The 19329-nt window shown below is 50.6% G+C and overlaps 1 protein-coding gene across 2 annotated transcripts; it reads left to right on the forward strand.

Moving 5' to 3' along the window:
* The first annotated feature begins 398 nt into the window (after positions 1 to 398).
* On the forward strand, positions 399 to 18314 carry E2F1 (E2F transcription factor 1). Of its 2 annotated transcripts, none has more exons than XM_037496768.2 (7): positions 399 to 437; positions 13644 to 13734; positions 14111 to 14330; positions 15134 to 15286; positions 16055 to 16169; positions 16263 to 16488; positions 16614 to 18310. In XM_037496768.2, exons 1-7 carry the CDS (start codon positions 399 to 401, stop codon positions 16859 to 16861), a joined length of 1092 nt encoding a protein of 363 aa, XP_037352665.1. In that variant the 3' UTR covers positions 16862 to 18310. The 2 variants fall into 2 exon arrangements, with proteins under 2 accessions (XP_037352665.1, XP_037352672.1); XM_037496775.2 differs by lacking the exon at positions 399 to 437 and adding an exon at positions 9178 to 9444 and having other exon boundaries at positions 16614 to 18314.
* Positions 18315 to 19329: the final 1015 nt, after the last annotated feature.

The raw sequence follows: 19329 nt of genomic DNA on the forward strand, positions 1-19329 counted from the left end.
AGCCACTCTGACATTTCCTTCTGTCTTCTGTGCCTTTGGTTTCTCTTTGATTAGTAAATCTGGTATTGATCCAAAAGTGAGTTTTTTCTTTGACCTGATCCCTCCAACCCCCATACCCCCAAATATCTCAGGCAGGCCCTTACTGCCATTAACGTGAAGATGAACTCCTGAACCTTGTTGTAGGTGAACCATCAGGTCCACAACTTCAAGTGAAAGGGGAAAGACAAAGCTGAAGTTAATTTGGGGCCCTTCTGCAGCTCCTTTCCCAAATTAGAGATCGTTCAGTAGACCCACGTGAGATCCATGATGATTCACTGGGTGGGAAGCCAAGAAACTGCCGCCTCTGATGTGTGCTGCTCCCGCCTTCCTCAGCGCAGGTTCCAGAAAGGAGCCTGGAGATGGCGTTTCTTTCCACAGTGTTCACTTCTCCCACTCCCGTGAGTACATTTGGGGCTTATAGGAATCAGGCTTTAAACCTGAAACCCTCCCAAACCAGAACACTGCTGTGCTCCACCTCCTGGAGTGAAACCACGTTGCCACAATCTGGTGCTTCAGATGGATTTCTTCTTTGACGAATTAGAGGGTGTTTATAAAAAGAAATGCTTGGGTTTTTCCTCTTGTCTCAGATTCATAGGGAGAGAGTTCGTCTTACTTCAGCCTTGCAGAGCATTGTGGGTGAGAAGGTTTCATTGTATTCAGGGTCTCTGTCAGGATCACAGGACGGGGTGTCGCTTGGCTCTCTGCTGTTTAGAGAGGGCTTTCTAACGGAGGGCTCCCTACTTTCTGTGCCAGGCCTGGTCTCTAAGCTGCTGGCAGATCTCTTGATTTCATAAGCAAGACAGAACCAGGTAGAATAGACATGCAGGTTGAAGGGCCTATGTGGAAACCTTATTCTCATTGCTCTTTCGACTTCTCCCTTCAGCCTCTCCTCTGGGCTGGCCATCAGCTGAGACAAGAATCAAGGCTAGGCCACATCAGCTCTCTTAAGCCTCCTTTTTTAGGGTGTCTTTTTTACGTTTATCATGAACTCCTTTGGCATCTGGTGACCCATGGAAGCTTCTCAGAATGCTGTTTTTAAAACCCATGAAGTAAAACATTTCAGTGTATTTTATTTATCGGAATTTTCTGTAATCCTAATACATATCTTATATTTTATGTATTAAAATTACAAAAGTTGGGCCTCCCTGGTGGCGCAGCTGTTGAGCACTGGGTTGAGAAGCTGCCCACAGCCTCTGCAGCGCTGGTTCGATCCCTGGCCCCCGGCCGAGGGTCCCACATGGCGCGCAGACCTCTCTTGCTTCCCGCTGCTCCCCTCAGCAGTGTACTTCATCAGTCTGCCTGTTCTGCTCTCCGCTCTGGCTCTGGTGAATTCTCTTACTCTCCCAAGCTTCTGACTGTACCCAGTGCTTATATAAATAAATAAATAAATAAATCTTAAAAAAAAAAATTACAAAAGTTCACAATTATATTGAATGTCAAATAACTACTCAAAAAATTTTGTGCTTTAGTAAAATATGTTCTTTTTAACACATTAAATAACAAGATCTAGTGGCAAATTCAAAACTACCATGATTTTGCAAGTATAATAAGAATAAATAACATGTCAAGATCCCTGGAGCAGTTGTGACAGGATATGGAAACGGCTGTGGTTTCTAGTGATGATTTCTATTTCTAAAATCCCAGATGCTGCTAATAGGTCTGGTTTGTTACATTCAGAATAGAAGGAAATGTTACATTACAGTTATAGGCCAGTGAAAATAGAGAGGTCTTTTTTTTTCCTGTCCAAGTTCATGGAATTTGGGTTCATGGAACCCAGATTCAGAACTCCTGCTTAGGAGTGACCTTCCCAGCCTGGCCAAATTGCAGCTGTCATTGTTTACCGTTGAACATGGGGGTCATAAAATAAAGGCTAAAGCTGGCTGAGTCCTTATTAAATACTAAATACCTGGTGGTATTGGTAGTTAGGATTCAACAAAGAAAGAAATCTGTTCTTGCCCATCTGGGGCTTATAGTTTAGGGAGGAAAGGCTGACCAATGAATATACAAATGAGATCATTTCAGAGAGAGATTGGTACTATGAAGTTAGTCGTGCAGGGCGGGGTAATAGAATGGCTTGGAAGGGAAGAACAAGAGGGTTTATTTTCCAGGGAGGGCCTCTCTGAGGAGATGATGTTTACTTTGAGACCTGAATGATGAGGAGTCAGGCAAAGATGTAGAGGAAGGGAGTTCTGCTAGAAGAGCTGCTGAGAGCATTCCAGGGCCCAGCTGGAAGCCGGCTGTGGGACAGTGCAAGGAGGGGCTCTTTGGTGTGTCTGAGGTGGAGTAGAAGAGCTGGCTTGGCCTAGAGTACTGCGTTTGGGTTTTCTTCTAAGTATGATGGGCAGCCTTTGTGAGGTTTAACAGGGGAGTGAGGTGATGTGATTTACATTTTGGAAAAATCCTTCTGTTGCGATCCCATGTGCGGAGAACAGTGCAGGGGACCAAGTGAGAGGCCATGGTGTCCTGGACCAGGATGAAGCCATGGAGTAGTAGACAGGATGGAGCCATGGGGTAGTAGAGAAGTCGACAGATAATGGGGTTCAGTTTGGAGTGAGACTCAGGGACAGGGCTTTGGAGGTAGTGCTGAGGGAGGAGGACCCTACCATTTCCTCTTCTTAAGCCTTGTCCCCCCAGCTGAGTAACAGGCCCTGACGTTGCCCCCCCTCCCCTTGCCTCCTCAGGCCCCTATGGCCCTCCATGGCCCCTTCAGGGCCAGCCACCCGCCCCCTGGGCCCCTGGCATGCAGGCTTCCCAGCTGGCCCTGATTGTTGTTACTCCCCAGGGAGTCATGGGAACACACTCCCCCTGTCCCCTCCACCCCCCTCTTCCCAGACAGGGCCAGGCCCTAACAATGCCCCCTCCGCCAGCCAGTGGCCTGGACACAATGTCCCTGTTTCGGTTCATTGCCAGCTCCAGGAGGCCTGCTGGGTTTCCTGGCCTGTTTGGCTTATATATAACTCTGGCTTCCAGCAGGGATTTTTTGTTGTTAAAAAAAGGGAGTGGAGGGGAATCTCTGGCTCCTCCCCTCTGAATATCTTAATATATTATAAAAAGCCTTTTTCTTTCCATCCTGAGCCCTCCCTACTCCCCTCCCTGACAACATTTGCCATGTGCCTGTCAACCCTGGGACCAAATGCAGGTCAGCAGGTGACAGTGAGAGAATGAGAAAAAAAGAGGGAAAGCTGCTTCCTCCACCATGGCCAACCTCGAATATGCTGGGGATGCTGACGATCAGGAGAATACCCTGAAAATACCCTTGACATGGCAGGCACTTTGTACACACCTGTGTCTCATTACTTCTAAGATGCCATCAAAGATCAAATATATTATTTTGGACCCCCAAGAAAGAAAAGACTTGGCTGTGCTTATATAATTTCCCTCAATTTCAGAGATGTTAAAATAAGAAAAAAAAAAAAAAGCTTAGAATTGATGGAACATGGGGTTGTCACCTCTGCTCACTTCACTGACCCCCAAACATATTTTCACCTGTCTGTGTCTACCTGTGCCTCACAGACCTTGGGAGGCAGTGTAGGGGTTGCTTTGTGAAAACTATTTTGCAACCTGACAAGAACAGTTTTTCTTTTCTCCTTTGGAAAAGTCAAGAGATGAAGGCAAGCTGCCTCAGTGACTCACCCTTCATCCTTACTAACAGCTGACATTTATTGAGTGCTCTCTGCGTGCCAGGTACTGTTCTATGCACTTTAATAATGCAGTTAAAGTTCCAACAACCTTGTCAGGTAAACTATTATTAAAATATCATTAATAGGGGCCTCCCTGGTGTGTGAAGGGTTGAACATCAGCACTGTGAAGCTATCTGCAGCTACTGCAATACAAGTTTGATCCCCAGCCAGGGAGGTGACCCACATGGTGCAGCAGACCTCTCCTGTCTCGCCCGCTGCTCCCCTCAGCAGTATATTTCAGTCAATCCACTTGCTCTGCTCCCCACTCTGTCTCTGGTGAATCCTCTCACCCCCCAGCACCTCTGGCCTGCACTCCAGTTCTTATATGCATAAATAAATAAACCTTTAAAAAAAACTACCATTAATATTATTACTATCATCCCCATTTTACAGATGAAACCCCCAAGCCGCTCTGTCTTAAGGCACCCTTCCCCCTCATTGTGGCCATGGTCAGGCCAGCATAGCTGCTGTGTCTGGTATTCCTGCTCTCCTTGGAAAAGCATAACTTCTCCTCAGAGCTTGTGAGGGAAGGAAGTGGCAGTGGATAAGACTTGGAGAGGAGAGATGTCTCCAGAGCATGAGCTCAGGGAATAACAGGTTTAGAGGAAGGCAGACTTGCTGATCAACCTGAGACCTCTCCATTTTCATGGGACCTCAGACCATCTGGCTGACATCCTACTGAATATATGGACTGATGCTTGGCCAAGGACTTGGTCAAGGTCACACAACCAGACAGCTGTTGGCTGGCACTAAGCCCTGTGCCTCATGTTTCACCACAAATGCCCGCTTCTCCTGCTCTTCCATGCACTTGTCTTCCCTTTAGTTTCCTGCAACATGGAGGAGCTGTGTTGGTTGGTTCCTTGGCAGTATTAATATCACTAATAGTTATCATTCATTGGGTGCTTATATCAGGAGCAGGCATCAGAGTTTGCAAACTCAGAAATCTGGAATGGCAGAGCAAGCGAAGTCACTGAGTGAGGCAAGCGAGGTCAGACAAGGTGGCCTGGCGGGTCAGGGTTCTGGCTCAATGGTGGATAGCACCACACTTAGTACCAGGATAGCCTGGCTAGTATTGCCAGAACTACTGTTTCAAAAGAAAGCCAGCTATTTGAATTTTTATGTAGCAGCTCCCAATTTAAAAAATCTTAAAGCTAATTAATGTTTGAGAAAAAAAAATATTCTGTGGGCAAATTAAAATCACACCTGTGGGCCAGTATGCAAACTCTGCTTGGTTGGACACCTGAATCATAAAGGAACTGTATCCCCCTATGCTGTATGGATTAGGCAAGCAAAGCTCTTCAAGAAGATAAATCAGTCCTTCAAGGTTATCGCACCAGGAAGCCACAGAGTTGGGATCTGTCTGAATTCCAATGCTTGCTCCTCTTGGATGGGTAAGAGACCTGTATTCAGGCCACAACTGGCACAATGACAGCATCTCCAGGGAGAGTAAACTGTCAGTCAAACAGAGAACTCAGTATCGAAACAAGGGATCCTTCAAGATGAAAGTGATGTTGTGGACATAAAACTCCCCACTTCCCTCTGCCAGAACTCAACAATGGATATCTCTGTGCCTCTTAATAAAATTAGGTCGCCATATATCATTTCTCCCAATGATGCACTTCTTATAATGATGGGATGTTCACGTTTTGATATTTCTTTTTAAACTAAGAATGTATGTTTAGGGGAGGTGGTCTCTATGTGGAATAAATGGCTTTGAATTACTTGTGTCTCATCATACTTTTTAATGACCATATTGCACAGGTGCACAGAAGTAAATCAGATTCTCTCACTGGACTGTGAGCGCTAGGTGTGAGATAGGTCTGTTTTACTTCCAGCTGTCTCCCCGGCCACTTAGCATTAATGTTTGGGACATAGGTGCTCAGTAAATATCTGTGGATTGAATGAGTAAGATTCAGAAGAATAAATTACTTGTTCACCATACAGAACAAGATTCCCATTTACGTCCACCTGATTTGGAAACTTATGCTATCACTTCTGCAGCATCCTGCCTCTTGGGAAGAATTAAGGGAAAGGTGATTCCACATAGAGGATCATGAGCCCGGGATCTTCTGCCCCTTTGGAGTAAGAAGTTATTGGCAGTGGTGATGGGGGTGAGCACCTACTAGTAAAACCGCCATTGATAATACCTTTTGGAAACCACACAGTATAATCTTGATAGCCCTGGCTCTGGAGGTATTTACAGAGGGTGGCAGCATGAAGCGCAGGCCCTGGATTTTGCAATGGAAGAGGCTAAGTTCCCATCTCAATTCTGCTGTGTGACCTTGAGCTGTGAGTGCCTCTCTGAGCCTCCTCCTGCACCATATGGATAATCAAGCTTCACTTAGAGTATTATCAGGTTGAAAGGAAATCATCAATGAAAGTGGCTGCCCAGTAATTGTGGATTTTTTGGAAGTCTACCAATATGAGAACAGCTTTGTCAGGATCCGCCAGGCTTGGGGCCAAGAGGCCCCATCTAGCAGGACTTTGCAGTTTTCAAGTGGATATTAATAGATACAGAAGGCCCTTATCTCTCTCTTTTTTTAAAAAGATTTATTTGTTTATGCATACAAGAATGAGGGTACAAGCCAGAGGTGTGGGGGGTGAGAGGATTCACCAGAGACAGAGTAGGGGACAGATCAGGCAGATTGACTGAAATACACTGCTGAGGGGAGCAGCAGGCGAGTCAGGAGAGGTCTACTGAGCCATGTGTGTTGCTCCCTGGCCGGAATTTGGACTCGTGCTGCAGAGGCTGCAGTTAGCTTCATAGATTGCGTCTTAACCCCTTGCACTACCAGGGAGGCCCCCTTATCTATCTCTTTTTTTTTAAGATTTATTTATTCATGCATACAAGAACCGGGGTACAGGCCAGATGTGCGGGACAGTGAAAGGATTCACCAGAGAGAAAACGGGGAACAGAACAGGCAGACTGACTGAAATACACTGCTGAGAGGAGCAGTAGGCGAGGCAGGAGAGGTCTGCCGTGCCATGTGGGATTCTCACCGGCTGGCTGGGAATCGAACTCGCGCTGCAGAGGCTGCGGACAGCTTCACAGCGCTGTGCTCAACCGCCTGTGCCACCAGAGGAGGCCCCCTTATCTCTTTCTTATTTTCACATTGGGCATTCTGGTCTTCACTCCTTTCTGCTGCAGCAGGACAAGAAAGGGATTGTGGGAAGATGGGCACCTGCTTCTATCTGGGCAGTATTTGAGTACTTTGGGGAGAGTAGATCTCTGGAATATCCCTGGCGTTGGTCTCCCTGAGTCTCAGTAATAGCCTTTTCATCTGCTATATAAGCTCATGTTCTGGCCTTAGTTTCCTTATTGGGCCAATAGTAGCACTATCGGTCTTCTTTCTCCAGCAACCAGAATAGTGGTTGGCATGTGACAGGTGCTCAATAAATGTTTGTTGAATGACTATCGGGTATGAGAAGAATTTATGCTTTTTTAGAAACTTTGAGAAGATGTAACAAAAGGAAACTCCATCTGGAATGGGAGTGTTGCTGACTTTTCTCACCCTCTGTGAGGGGCTGGCCTGGCTATTTTGTTTGTTTGTTTAAAGATTTATTTATTTATACATACAAGAACCAGGATACAGGCCAGAGTTTTGCGGGGTGAGGGGATTCACCAGAGACAGAGTAGGGGACAGAACAGGCAGATTGACTGATATACACTGCTGAGGGGAGCAGCAGGCGAGTCAGGAGAGGTCTGCTGTGCCATGTGGGTCACCTCCCTGGCCAGGGATCAAACTTGTGCTGTAGTGGCTGAGGTAAGCTTCATAAGTTGCGTCTTAACCCCTTGCGCCACCAGGAAGTCCCCAAGGCCTGGCTATTTTGAATAAGAGCTACCATTTTAGTGGTAGCTTCACTGTCTGGGGAGAAGGAGACAGGCTAACTCCAGAGCTGGGAATCCAGTACAGCCCAGATTCTATCACTGGCTGTCTTCAAAAGGTCCCAACTCTCAATCAGCCTCAATTTTTCTATCATTGACTCTATGGTCCCGTCTAGTGCTGACATATACAGGATTTGATATGAGTAATTTCACAAACTGCTCCTTTCCTAAACCATCTCATAATTTATAAAAGTTTCAGATCCCTTTGTTTGTCATTCTCATGGCAATTCTGGAAAGGGCCAAGGCAATGTTTCCATTTTATAGATAAGAAAACTGAAGGGCCTCCCTGGTGGCGCAGGGGTCAAAGACAGTGCTATCAAGCTATCACCAGCTGTTGCAGGACAAGTTCAACCCCCTGGCCAGGGAGCAACCCACATGGCGCAGCAGGTGTCTCAACTGCTGCTCCCCTCATCAGTGTATTTCAGTAGATCTGCCTGTTCTGCTCCCCACTCTGTCTCTGGTGAATCCTCTAACCCACCTGCACCTGTCACCTGCACCCCAGCTCTTGTATGCGTAAGTAAATAAATATTTTAAAAAATAAAAATAAAATGAGATTTGGGGGCTTCCCTGGTGATGCTGGGGTTAAGACAGCGCTAAGATGCTATCGCCTTTGCCACCTGATTTCTACCCCGGGCCAGGGAACTAACCCACAGGCCCGGGAGCTGACCCACATATGGCACAGCAGACCTCTCTTCTGTCTCCTCGACTGCCCACCTTAGCAATGTCTTTCAGTAGATCTGCCTGTTCTGCTCCCCACTCTGTCTCTGGTGAATCCTCTCCGCCCTCCCCCCACCTCTGGCCTACACCCCAGTTCTCCTATGCATAAATAAATAAATCTCTTAGAAAATAGGATTTGTATAAAAGTTCCAAGCTTTATTGGGCTAGAACTTCTGCTTGGGCTCTGGGTGAAAGGACTGGGGTGCACAAGATAGGAAAGATGACATAGGTGCTGCAAATTGAGGCTGGGAGATGTTATTGGGGCTTTGAAGGCAGGCCTGAGAATTCAAAAAACTGAGAGGCGGTTTCGGAGATTCGGACTGAGGGTGTTGCGGCTACAGGTGGGGTTCGCGTGTGCGTGTGTGTTCTGGGGGTCACGTGGGCCCTGCTGGCGGCGAGAAGAGCACCCTGGATGCTCCGTTCTGAGGAACCTCAGCGAGCTCGGCAGCTGGGGTGTGGCGGGCGGGGTGGTGGGCGGGGCCCGGGCCACGGGCTGGGGGCGGGGAAGGCGACCCGCCGGGCACCGCCCCGACAAAGCCTGCGCGCGCCCGCTTCCACAATTGGCCGCGCCGCCTCGCGCCGCCGCCCCGTCCCTCCCTCGGCCGCCGGCCCGGCGCGCTGCAGCCAATAGGCGGCGTCGCCGCTGCTGCCGTCACATCCAGGACAGCCAATAGCGGCGGCGCTCGGCGGCTCGTGGCTCTTTCGCGGCAAAAAGGATTTGGCGCGTAAAAGTGGCTGGGACTTTGCAGGCTGCGCCGGCCGGGGGCAGAGCGGGATCCGAGGTGGGATCGAGCGCTCGCCGCGGCCCGACGCCATGGGCCCGCGCCGCCGCCGCCGCCTGCCCCCCGGGTCGCGCGGGCCGTGAGCGCCATGGCCGTGGCCGGGGCCCCCGCGGGCGGCCCTTGCGCGCCGGCGCTGGAGGCCCTGCTCGGGGCCGGCGCGCTGCGGCTGCTTGACTCCTCGCAAATCGTCATCATCTCCACGGCGCAGGACGCCAGCGCCCCGCCGGCCCCCGCCGCGCCCGCCGCCGGCCCCCGCGACCCCGACCTGCTGCTCTTCGCTACGCCGCAGGCGCCCCGGCCCACACCCAGCGCGCCGCGCCCGGCGCTCGGTCGCCCGCCGGTACGGACAGCAGGGGCCCCGGGCCGGAGCGCCGGCGGGGCTCCTCGCGCGGACCCCGGCGGGGCGCGGCGGGGCGCGGGTCGAACCCCCAGGCGGCTGGGGTCGGTGGGGGGCTGGGGGGCAGGGCCGACGCGTCCCGCGTCCCGACTGGGCGGTGCCGAGCCTGGGCTGGGCCTCGGGGCCCCGCCCTGGTTGCGGGGTGACCTCGGGCTAATCTGGGTTTGCTTCTGTGCTCTGGGGTTCGGGCTTCCTCGCTGAAGCCGAGATGCTCGAGGGTCAGATTGTGATCGTCATGGCTCGCGTGAATTCGACTAGCGCTTACTGCATCCCAGACCCCTGGCGGCCGCAAAGCCAACTAGAACTCAGCCGTGCTGTGAGCTCTGTTGTCACTGTGCTCGTCTGAACCTAGACAGAGAAGGGAAGTGACTTGCCCCCGGTCACGTGACTCCAAGTGGTGGGACTGGGATTTTAACGGAGGCATTTTGGCTTCAGACCAGAACCTGTGGGTGGGTGGTGGGCATGGCTGTTTGGGGAGGGAAATGGAGGAGGGAGCCCTGGGGCCAATGGTTGAAGAACCATTGGAGAGATGCTGCTTCCTGCCTGGATGCTAACTGCCAGGTGCAGGTCTGGCCCTCAGGCCCTCTGGGGACAGGCCTCCTGGCTAGGAGGCCTTCTCTGCAGGGGCGGGTGTCTGGGCCAGCTGCTGATCCCCTCCCTTGCCTGTCCTTCCATCTGCCACCCTCCACCCTCCCAGGCCCTGGTTGCTATGGAACCTCATTAATCAGGCAGGCCGACCCCTGGGCCTCAGTGGAAGTACTGGGCCAGTTGGGCCTCTCGGAGCTGAGAGGCCCCAGTGTCAGGAAAGCGTGAACATCCCAGGGAGATGCCTTGGTAAAGTGCTTCCCAAGCAGCAAGAGGCTCAAGACCAGTCAGACTGGGGGGCCCAGAAGAGGTGGCTGAATTGCTGGGGGAGAAGGGAGTGGAGACCTGGATGTTGGACCTGTGGGCTGCAGGATAGGGCGTGGAGACCAGTTTGACTGGTACAGCCTGTGGGTGAAGGTGGAGCACAAGAGCGTGGGCAGGGGTTGGCCAGGCTGGAGGGTCTCACAGCAGGGGGCTTGGCGCAGTGGGAGGGGTGAGGCAGGCGCTGGGCAAGGAAGCTGCCCAACCACTGATAGGGGCCTGGGTGGCAGCTGGTCCCTCAGGCATCTCCGCAAGTCTCCCCTACTCCCTTTGGCCTTATGCCCAGTGCTGCCTTCCTTCCGGAATCACTGAGATGCTAATAATAATAACAACATTAGCAGCCACCATTGTTTTGAGACTATTTTGTATGTCAGGCTCTGTGCCAAACACTTTACCCAATTAACTCTGAACCTCAGCAGCCTCCCTCTTTTGCAGGTAGGGAAGCTGAGGCCTAGACATGTTAGCACTTTCCCCTATCATTCAGCTAGTGAGTGGTGGGACCAACCCAAAACTCCTGAGCCATATAGAGCTTGAAGGAAGCCCAGAGTCCTTCCCTCTTAATGAGTGGTGGGGTGTGTCTTCTGGCTTATCTCATCTGTCCCAGTGGCCTGTCCCCCGTGGGTACTAGTTTAGGACCTGTATCCTTTCAACTAAATGACAAGTTCTCAGCAGGCCCTGGGATGTGGGTCCTATCCTATGAGAGCTGAACTTTAGGCTGAAGATAAGTTTCAGGCTCAAAGGGACTGCCAGGGATATAGTGCATCCTTGTTTTACAGTGTGATACTGGCAAGGGGCTTCAGGAAGGGGCCCAGGAAGAAGGTGAGGGATGTAGTTGATAGGAACATGTTAAGTTTCAGGCCCTGGAGGTGAGGCTAGAGAGGGTACATTCTGGTTGTGAGGGTTTGGCTTCTAGACTGGGCTCTAGAGAGGTGGGACAAATGCATATGAATGTGGCTGTGAGCCAGCCTGTTAGGGTTCCACTTTGCAGAGTGCCAGCCTGTGACCTGTCAAGGTGGCTTCTCAAGAAGTGGAGACCACGAGAGTATTTGTCACAGGGTGATTGAGTGAATGTAGGTAAAGCATTTGCTTGGTGGTGCTCAGTACACTGGGAACACTGAGTACATGTTAGCTCTTCTGTCCCTAGGGTGCAGAGGGGAGTCATGAATGTGTATGTAAGCAGGAGTGTGGGTCTCTCAGCCTGTGGAGGTTCTCTTAGCAAACATTTGTTGATGGCCAGGTCCTAGGCTAGACATTGAATGCAGAGATTATTTAAACCCACCCCCACTTCTGGGGACGTCTTGGCTTCCTGGTGAGGCACAAATCTGCAGAAATTTGTCATGAGAGACAGTGGTGGGGAAAGGTTGGGTTTGAGGCAGTTCAGAGGGAAACTGAAAAGAGACAGTCTTTATTGCAGGACAGGGTGATGGATATGCTTCTTGCCCACAGAGATGGCAGGAATGTGTGAAAGGTGGTAGAAAGGGAGGCAGGCAAGGGCAAACTAGAGAGGGGACTAAGCATAGGCTAAGGTTTGGAGGCACAGATTTGTGAAAATACATGTCCCAGCAAAAGTTCATGTGGAGAAGCAATGGCAGATGAGGATATTGAGGCCGAGGGGACAGCTGGACAGAGACTGCTGAATATGAAAGGTGGCTATGGTGTCTGGGAGTTTAGTGCCCCTGGAGGTGATGAGGGCAGTGAGCAGAAATGGGTGAGAGTCCAGCTCAGAAGACTTGTGAATGGGGTTAGGGAGGCTTCATTTTATTTTGGTTAGGTTGTGTTTGAGATAACTGAGACTTCCAGGGTGGTTTTGGTCATCCTCAAGTGTTTGAACTAAATCGGCTTCCCAGGTGGTAACCCAGGCTCTGTCACTTCCTGTCTATATGACTGTGTATCTCTCTGTCCTTGACTAGCTTTGTTTCTAAAATTCGGCCATTACTGTGTTGCCAGCCATAGGATGGGATGAACTAATGTATGCAAAGCATGTGGTCAGCCCCAGCTGCTGCCATGTTCAGTTAGTGAGAAACCAAAGAGGGGAGTGACTTGCCCAAGACACCTCTCTCCTGAATGTTTGGGTGGGTTTTTTTTTTTTTGTTTTTTGCCTATAACTAGGGTGTAAGACAGAGGTGCGGGGGTTGGAGAGGATTCACCAGAGACAGAGTGGGGAGCAGAACAGGAGGATCTACTGAAATACACTGCTGAGGGGAACAGCGGATGAGACAGGAGAGGTCTGGTGGGCCATGTGGATTAGCTCCCCAGCCGGAATTGAACTCAGGTCGTAGCGGTGATAGCTCTGAGACTGAACTGCTAGGCCACTTCTGAATGGTTTTGAACAAATTTATTACCTGATAGTTTCTGTGGTTCAGGAATTTAAGTGGGTGTTTCTTCTTCTTCTTTTTTTTTTTTTAAAGATTTATTTTATTTATTTGTTTGTTTTATTTTTATTTATTTATACAAGCACTGGGTACAGTCAGAAGCGCGGGAGGGTGAGAGAATTCACCAGAGCGGGGAGCAGAGCAGGCAGAGTGACCGGAGTACACTGCTGAGGGGAGCAGCGGGTGGCAGAAGAGGTCTGCGTGCCATGTGGGACCCTCCTCCGGTGGCCGGGGAGCAGCTGGGGATTGAACCGGCGCTGCAGAGGCTGCAGGCAGCATCGCAACCCAGCGCTTAACCGCTGCGCCACCGGGGAGGCCCTAAGTGGGTGCTTCTTGCTCAGGTTCTCTGAGATTGAAGCCAGAATGTTTGCAACCTACAAGTTACCAGAAGGCGTGACTAGGGTTGGAGGATTTGCTTCTAACCTTACCCATATTGGGAGGAGGAGGGTGTTGGATATTGGCTGTTGGGGAGGAGTGATCCAATATAGAGTGCATCTATAACCCAGCCTCAGAGGTCACATGCCATCACTTCCACCAGTTACCACATTGGGGCCATATTTAAGGAATGGAAAGTTGGGCTCTAATTTTTGAAAGGAGTATCAACAACTTGTGGATATATTTTACAACTACCACAGGCCCCTGAGGATGTAGCTGTGGGGCTGGGACTTGAACTCATGTTTCTTTTGCCTTTCAGTTAAGTGTTCTCTGTGACAGGATATGTCCCCTAGGATCTTCTCACAAACTTAGTGATCCTGATAGAGAAACTGAGGCAGGTAGTGGCCCAGGAGCACCAAACCCTTGGACAGGTCTCGTATGACCTCACTCTCCTGGTTACTGGGCATCCTCCCATTATCTTTGTCCCAGGTGAAGCGGAGGCTGGACCTGGAAACTGACCATCAGTACCTCGCCGAGAACGGTGGGCCAACCCGGGGACGAGGCCGCCACCCAGGAAAAGGTATCCACAGAGCTTGGGCTGGGGCAGGCCCATGACAGGGCCTAGGTTGGCTGTGTGGACAGATAAATATGTTTGCTAACTAAATTGATGTGTCAGATCTGGGCCTGAGCCACGTCTCTGGGGACCCTGGAGGATTGTTGGAGTGGCTGCCAGGCATGACATCTCCAGATTCTGGGGGTGGGGAGTGCCCCATCTGGAAGCATGCTGTGGTTGGCAGACCTCAGCCACAGGGTCTCCCTGCTTGTCCTTGCCAATTGGGAAGAAGCCGTATGTCCACCCCACCTCCATCTACCTGCCCTATACTGACAGCAAGGTGGGCCTGGCGGGGGGTGATGGTGCTGAGGGAACCTGCCTCGCCTGGCCTCCTCTCCCCCAGGTGTGAAATCCCCAGGGGAGAAGTCACGCTATGAGACATCACTGAATCTAACCACCAAACGCTTCCTGGAGCTGCTGAGCCGCTCAGCTGATGGTGTTGTCGACCTGAACTGGGCAGCTGAGGTGCTGAAGGTGCAGAAACGCCGCATCTACGATATCACCAATGTCCTTGAAGGCATCCATCTCATCACCAAGAAGTCCAAGAACCACATCCAATGGCTGTAGGTACTAGCCAAGCAGGACCCGGGCAGACATTTCTGCCCATACCAGCCTGGAGCTGACAGTGATACGGTAGTTGCCTGCAGCCACAGCTTATAGTTGGGGAAACTGAGGCCTAGAGAGGACAGGTTGGCTTCCCTCAGTGGTATATGCAGAAAAGTACACAAATCTGACATAACCAGCTCAACACAGCTTTATGTATTTCTTCACCTGGATATCCACCATCTGGATCAAGATAGGGAATATTTCCAGCATCGAAGAAAGTTTCCTTGTGCCTCTTCCCAGTCATAGCCCGCCCCTCACACGTCCAAGTAACTACTATTCTGGCTTCTGTTGTTATTAATGATATGCCTAGGGTGGTTGTTTTACTCTTGTTAATGCTTGTTTTTTTTCCCCCTTGTCACCTCCTCTGTTTGATAAATGTTTTTAATTTTTGGTAGAGGATCCCTTTCTGCATCTCCCCCACCCCTGTAACATGTCTTAGAGATACTTTCATGTCTGTACATCTAAGTCATGCCTGCCCCTTTTTTTTTTTTTTACAACTGTGTAGTATCCATGGTATGTCTGTGCCATCATGTACTTCTGCAGCCCCTGCTGAGGGATATGTGGCGTTTACAGTCATTCAGATGTGACTTTAACCCCCTGCCAGTGTGCCAGCTTCAGCGCTTTGCTGTCTCCCAGTTGAGGAGTAGAAAGGGGAAGGGCTCCTCTGGGTCTCATAGAAGAGAGGCAGAAGCAGGCGGGGTGCTGAGGGTCACCTCTCCTGGGTCAAGAACTGCTAACTCTCTCTGCTGCCTCCCTACAGAGGCAACCATGCAGCAGTGGGGATCAGTGGGCGGCTTGAAGAATTAACTCAGGACCTCCAGCAACTGCAGGAGAATGAACGACAGCTGGACCATCTGATCCACGTCTGTACCACGCAGCTACGGCTGCTTTCAGAAGATCCCGAAAGCCAGCGATATCCTTGGATTGGCCAGACACAGCTGTAGAGAGCAGACCTGGGGTATAGTGAAGCCCCCACCACGTGGGACTAGAGAGGTGACCCTGGGCTTTGGATGCAGATCCTGGCTCAGCACTCGTGTGTGACGTTGGACAAATTACTTAACCTCTCTGGGCCTCAGCTTCATCAGTGAAAGGAGGAGAATCATTCTCAATTCCATAGATTAAAACAAGCTAGTGAGCTAGTACCATCAGTCACAAACATTCTTATTTAGTGCAGTCATTCATACATGGTTGTAATTTCAGTGTTACAGATAATTTTTATTTGTCTTTCACATAAATATTTCTTTTAAAATACCCCGTATTAGTGAATACCCAAATTATTTTTAAAAATTCTGGATGTAATCACTAATTGACAGCAAGATCATAGGTAAAAATTAATTTCTTCTATTTCTAAGTAAATTCACTTTTTATTTAGGTTGAAATAAACTATAGAAAATTGATTTTCTTCACCAAAAATAACAATAAAATAAACTCTCAGCACTAGTCCTGGAGTTGTGTTGAGCAATGTACATGAATTTATTGTGGGCAGCCATTATTACCTTGGGATTGGATAGGTAGAATGGTCTTATTGTACAGATGTGGAAACTGAGGTTCAAACACCAGCTGTGTGCCAGGTAGGGGCGGGGAAAGGATAGGTGTGACTAGGCAGGTATGGGCTTGCCTTATGAATTGTCTGAGAGGGTAGTACCCAGAGGTTCAAGATCATGTCCTTGACTCCACCAACTCTGGCCTATGTGACCTGCCAGGACCTTCGTAGTATTGCAGATCCTTCAGAGCAGATGGTCATGGTGATCAAGGCCCCTCCCGAGACCCAGCTCCAAGCCACAGACTCCTCTGAGGTGAGACTTAGTACTCTAAGCCTGACCAGGATTGGCAGGGCAGGGCTGGTGCTCAGCTGAGCCTCATTTACCCTGCCTGCTGCCTCCACCCAGAACTTTCAGATCTCCCTTAAGAGTGATCAAGGCCCCATCGACGTATTCCTGTGCCCTGAGGAGAATGTAGGTGGGATCAGCCCTGGAAAGACTCCATCACCCCAGGGGACAGCTGCTGGGGAGGAGGACAGGCCAGCTGACCCTGCGACCACGGTGCCGCCACCACCATCTCCCTCCTCTTCTCCTCCCCCGGATCCCAGTCAGTCCCTACTTAGCCTGGAACAAGGTAGGTAAAGTGTAGGTGCTTGAGGTGGGACAGGTCCCTCTCCCTGGTGGGTGGGCAGGTATGACAGCAGCCTTTGTCTTTCCTGCTGGGGCATCCCCAGTTAGCGATGCTTCCCTGTCTTCCAGAGCCTCTGCTGTCACGGATGGGAGGCCTGAGGGCCCCTGTGGATGAGGACCGCCTGTCCCCGCTGGTGGCCACCGACTCGCTCCTGGAGCATGTGCGGGAAGACTTCTCCAACCTCCTCCCTGAGGAGTTCATCAGCCTGTCCCCGCCCCATGAGGCTCTTGACTACCACTTTGGCCTTGAGGAGGGCGAGGGCATCAGAGACCTCTTCGACTGTGACTTTGGGGACCTCACTCCCCTGGATTTCTGACAGGGCTTAGGGGGAACAGGGCTTTCTGAGATGTCCATCCCATCTCTGCAACCCTGGAACCCCCTGCCCCTGGTTGTCTTCCCAGCCTGATTGGAAACGTTTTATTTATACCCCTTCCCCTTATCTCCAGATTCTTCTAGCTCTGGGGTCTGGCTATGGGCAGGAGACTGAGCAAGCCAGGAAGGGGAGGATTCTGTTTATGGTGTGTATGTGCATGCGCCCACCACCCAGTGTGTATGCAAGGGTGAGTGGCGTGTGAGCATGTATGTGTGCATGTCCCGGGGAATGAAGGTGAACACAACTGCGTGTGCACTGAAAACACGCCCCAGTGTGTCCACGTGTGTGTGCATGAGTCCATGTGTGCGCGTGGTGGGGGCTCTAACTGCACTTTTGGTCTCCTTGCTCCAGGGGCCCCAGGAGGCCTAGGCTGGCCACCCGCCCCCAGAATCCTGTGCGCTGACCAGGCCAGGTGGCAAGGCCTTGGCCTGCTTCTTTGCAGGACAGTGAGAGCACTTCTGTCGTCTTAAAGGTTTTTCTGATTGAAGCTTTAATGGAGCGTTATTTATTTATCAAGGCCTCTTTGGCAAGCCTGGGGCACCAGCAACTGATAGGAGGGATGTGGGGTAGATTTCCCAACTCCTTATACCCCTGAGTGAGGGCAGTGGCCCACAAAGCTGTTTTCTTGCCCTACTCTGAAGGAACTGATGCCTGAACGGTTTATTTATTGAGAAAGTGAGGGAAGGAAACAGATCAACAGCCATGGGTGGGTGGAGTGGGTGGGTAGGCCCTCCCCAGGGACCCCAGCAGCTCCCTAGGATGGACATGAGATGAAAAAGGTGTGTGGGGGAATGTCACTGATAGTGGGGCAGGAGGGGTGGATGAAGGGCCTCCCTGCCGCCCAGATCACAGGAGCCCCTCCTGTGGCATTTGACATATCACCCTCCACCCCACTTCTTGCTGTGCCCCACTTTCCAATCTGCACTTTGATTTGTCTTCCTAACAGCTCTGTTTTCTTCTGCTTTGGTTTTAATAAATATTTTGATGGTGTTTGGGTCAGGTTTTGAGTTGTATAACTGCCAGCAAATCTGGGGGTGGGAAAAGCCAAGGTTGATGGGGTTATGCCCACTCTCTATTTCCCTTTTCTTTGTCCCCTCTTAGTTTAATTTTATTGGAAGCTTACAGCCCCAGGAAAACCCCCTTCACCATTTTTGTCCTAATTAAACATTCATTCAATAAATAATTTTATTATGTAAAGTCAGAAATACTCAGAAGTATGGGAAGCAGTAAGTGAACTCCCTGTGTTTCCCCAGCCCAAGAGACCACTCCGATTAGTTTGCTGTGTTCTTTCCAGATGTTTCTGGGCCTTTGTAAACATACAACAAATAATTACAACAGACTTACTCTGTGTCAGGTACTTTTGGTTCTGGGGATAATGTGTTTCCTCCATGAGGTTCTCAGGGTCTGGTGGAAGAGACACAAATGAGAACATCGGAAAGCTTGGAAGAGGTGGTACTTGAGCCAAGCTATATGCTAAGTAGGAGTTAACTGAAGATGAAACAGAACATCCATGGGGCAGAATAGGCAAAGGCCTGAGACGGGAGGGAGCAGGACCTGCTGTGACTGGATCTAAAGTGAGGGCCAGAATGCTGGGGCTGGGGAAGATGGTGAGTCTTAGGCTTTATTCAGGGTACAAGAACTTGTGAGTCTGACGCAGGACTCACATTGGGGTTAATGTTTTAAAAGCTCATCTAGTTGCTGTGGGAGGATGGATTGAAGAGGGGGTGAGAATGGAGGGAGAGGGGTAAAAAATGGCTTTGATGAACTTAAAAATGGAGGGGAGGTGGGGTGAGTAGCTGGGGGGGGTCCACACAAGTCTGTTTAAGACACTCTAAGGTGGACTGTCTGATCCAGCCTCTGTTTTGTTTTTTTTTTTTAAGATTTATTTATGCATACAAGAGCTGGGGTACAGGCCAGAGGTGTGGGGGGGTGAGAGGATTCACCAGCGACAGAGTGGGGGACAGAACAGGCAGATTGACCTAAGTACACTGCTGTGGGGAGCAGCCAGGAGTCAGGAGAGGTCTGCCTCGCCCTGTGGCAGCTCCCTGGCTGGGGATGTGCTGCAGAGGCTGTGGATAGCTTCATAGTGCTGAGACTTAACCCCTTGCGCCACCAGGGAGGCCCCCTCCCCTATTTTAAGCCCTTTGGATTCAATACACTCTCACAACAATCCTGTCTAAGCTATGACTTACCTTGTGGACCCTCAGAGAGGTGAAGTTACTTTTGGGTCTTATCCACAAGGCGTCACTCTACTGTGCTGCTGCTGCTTGCTTTGTGGACCCCATAATGGGGTGGGACCAGCCCCCGGGGGACATGTGCAGCCACCACCTCCCTTCCTGGCCGTGTAATACTCCCAAGCTGTGATCCACTCGGCCAATCCCCTTTGGAAATTGCCCCTTGGGTAACTCCTT

The sequence above is a fragment of the Talpa occidentalis genome, unplaced genomic scaffold (assembly GCF_014898055.3).
Source record: "Talpa occidentalis isolate TD23 unplaced genomic scaffold, MPIMG_talOcc4v2.1 talOcc4.10, whole genome shotgun sequence".
NCBI lineage: Eukaryota > Metazoa > Chordata > Mammalia > Eulipotyphla > Talpidae > Talpa > Talpa occidentalis.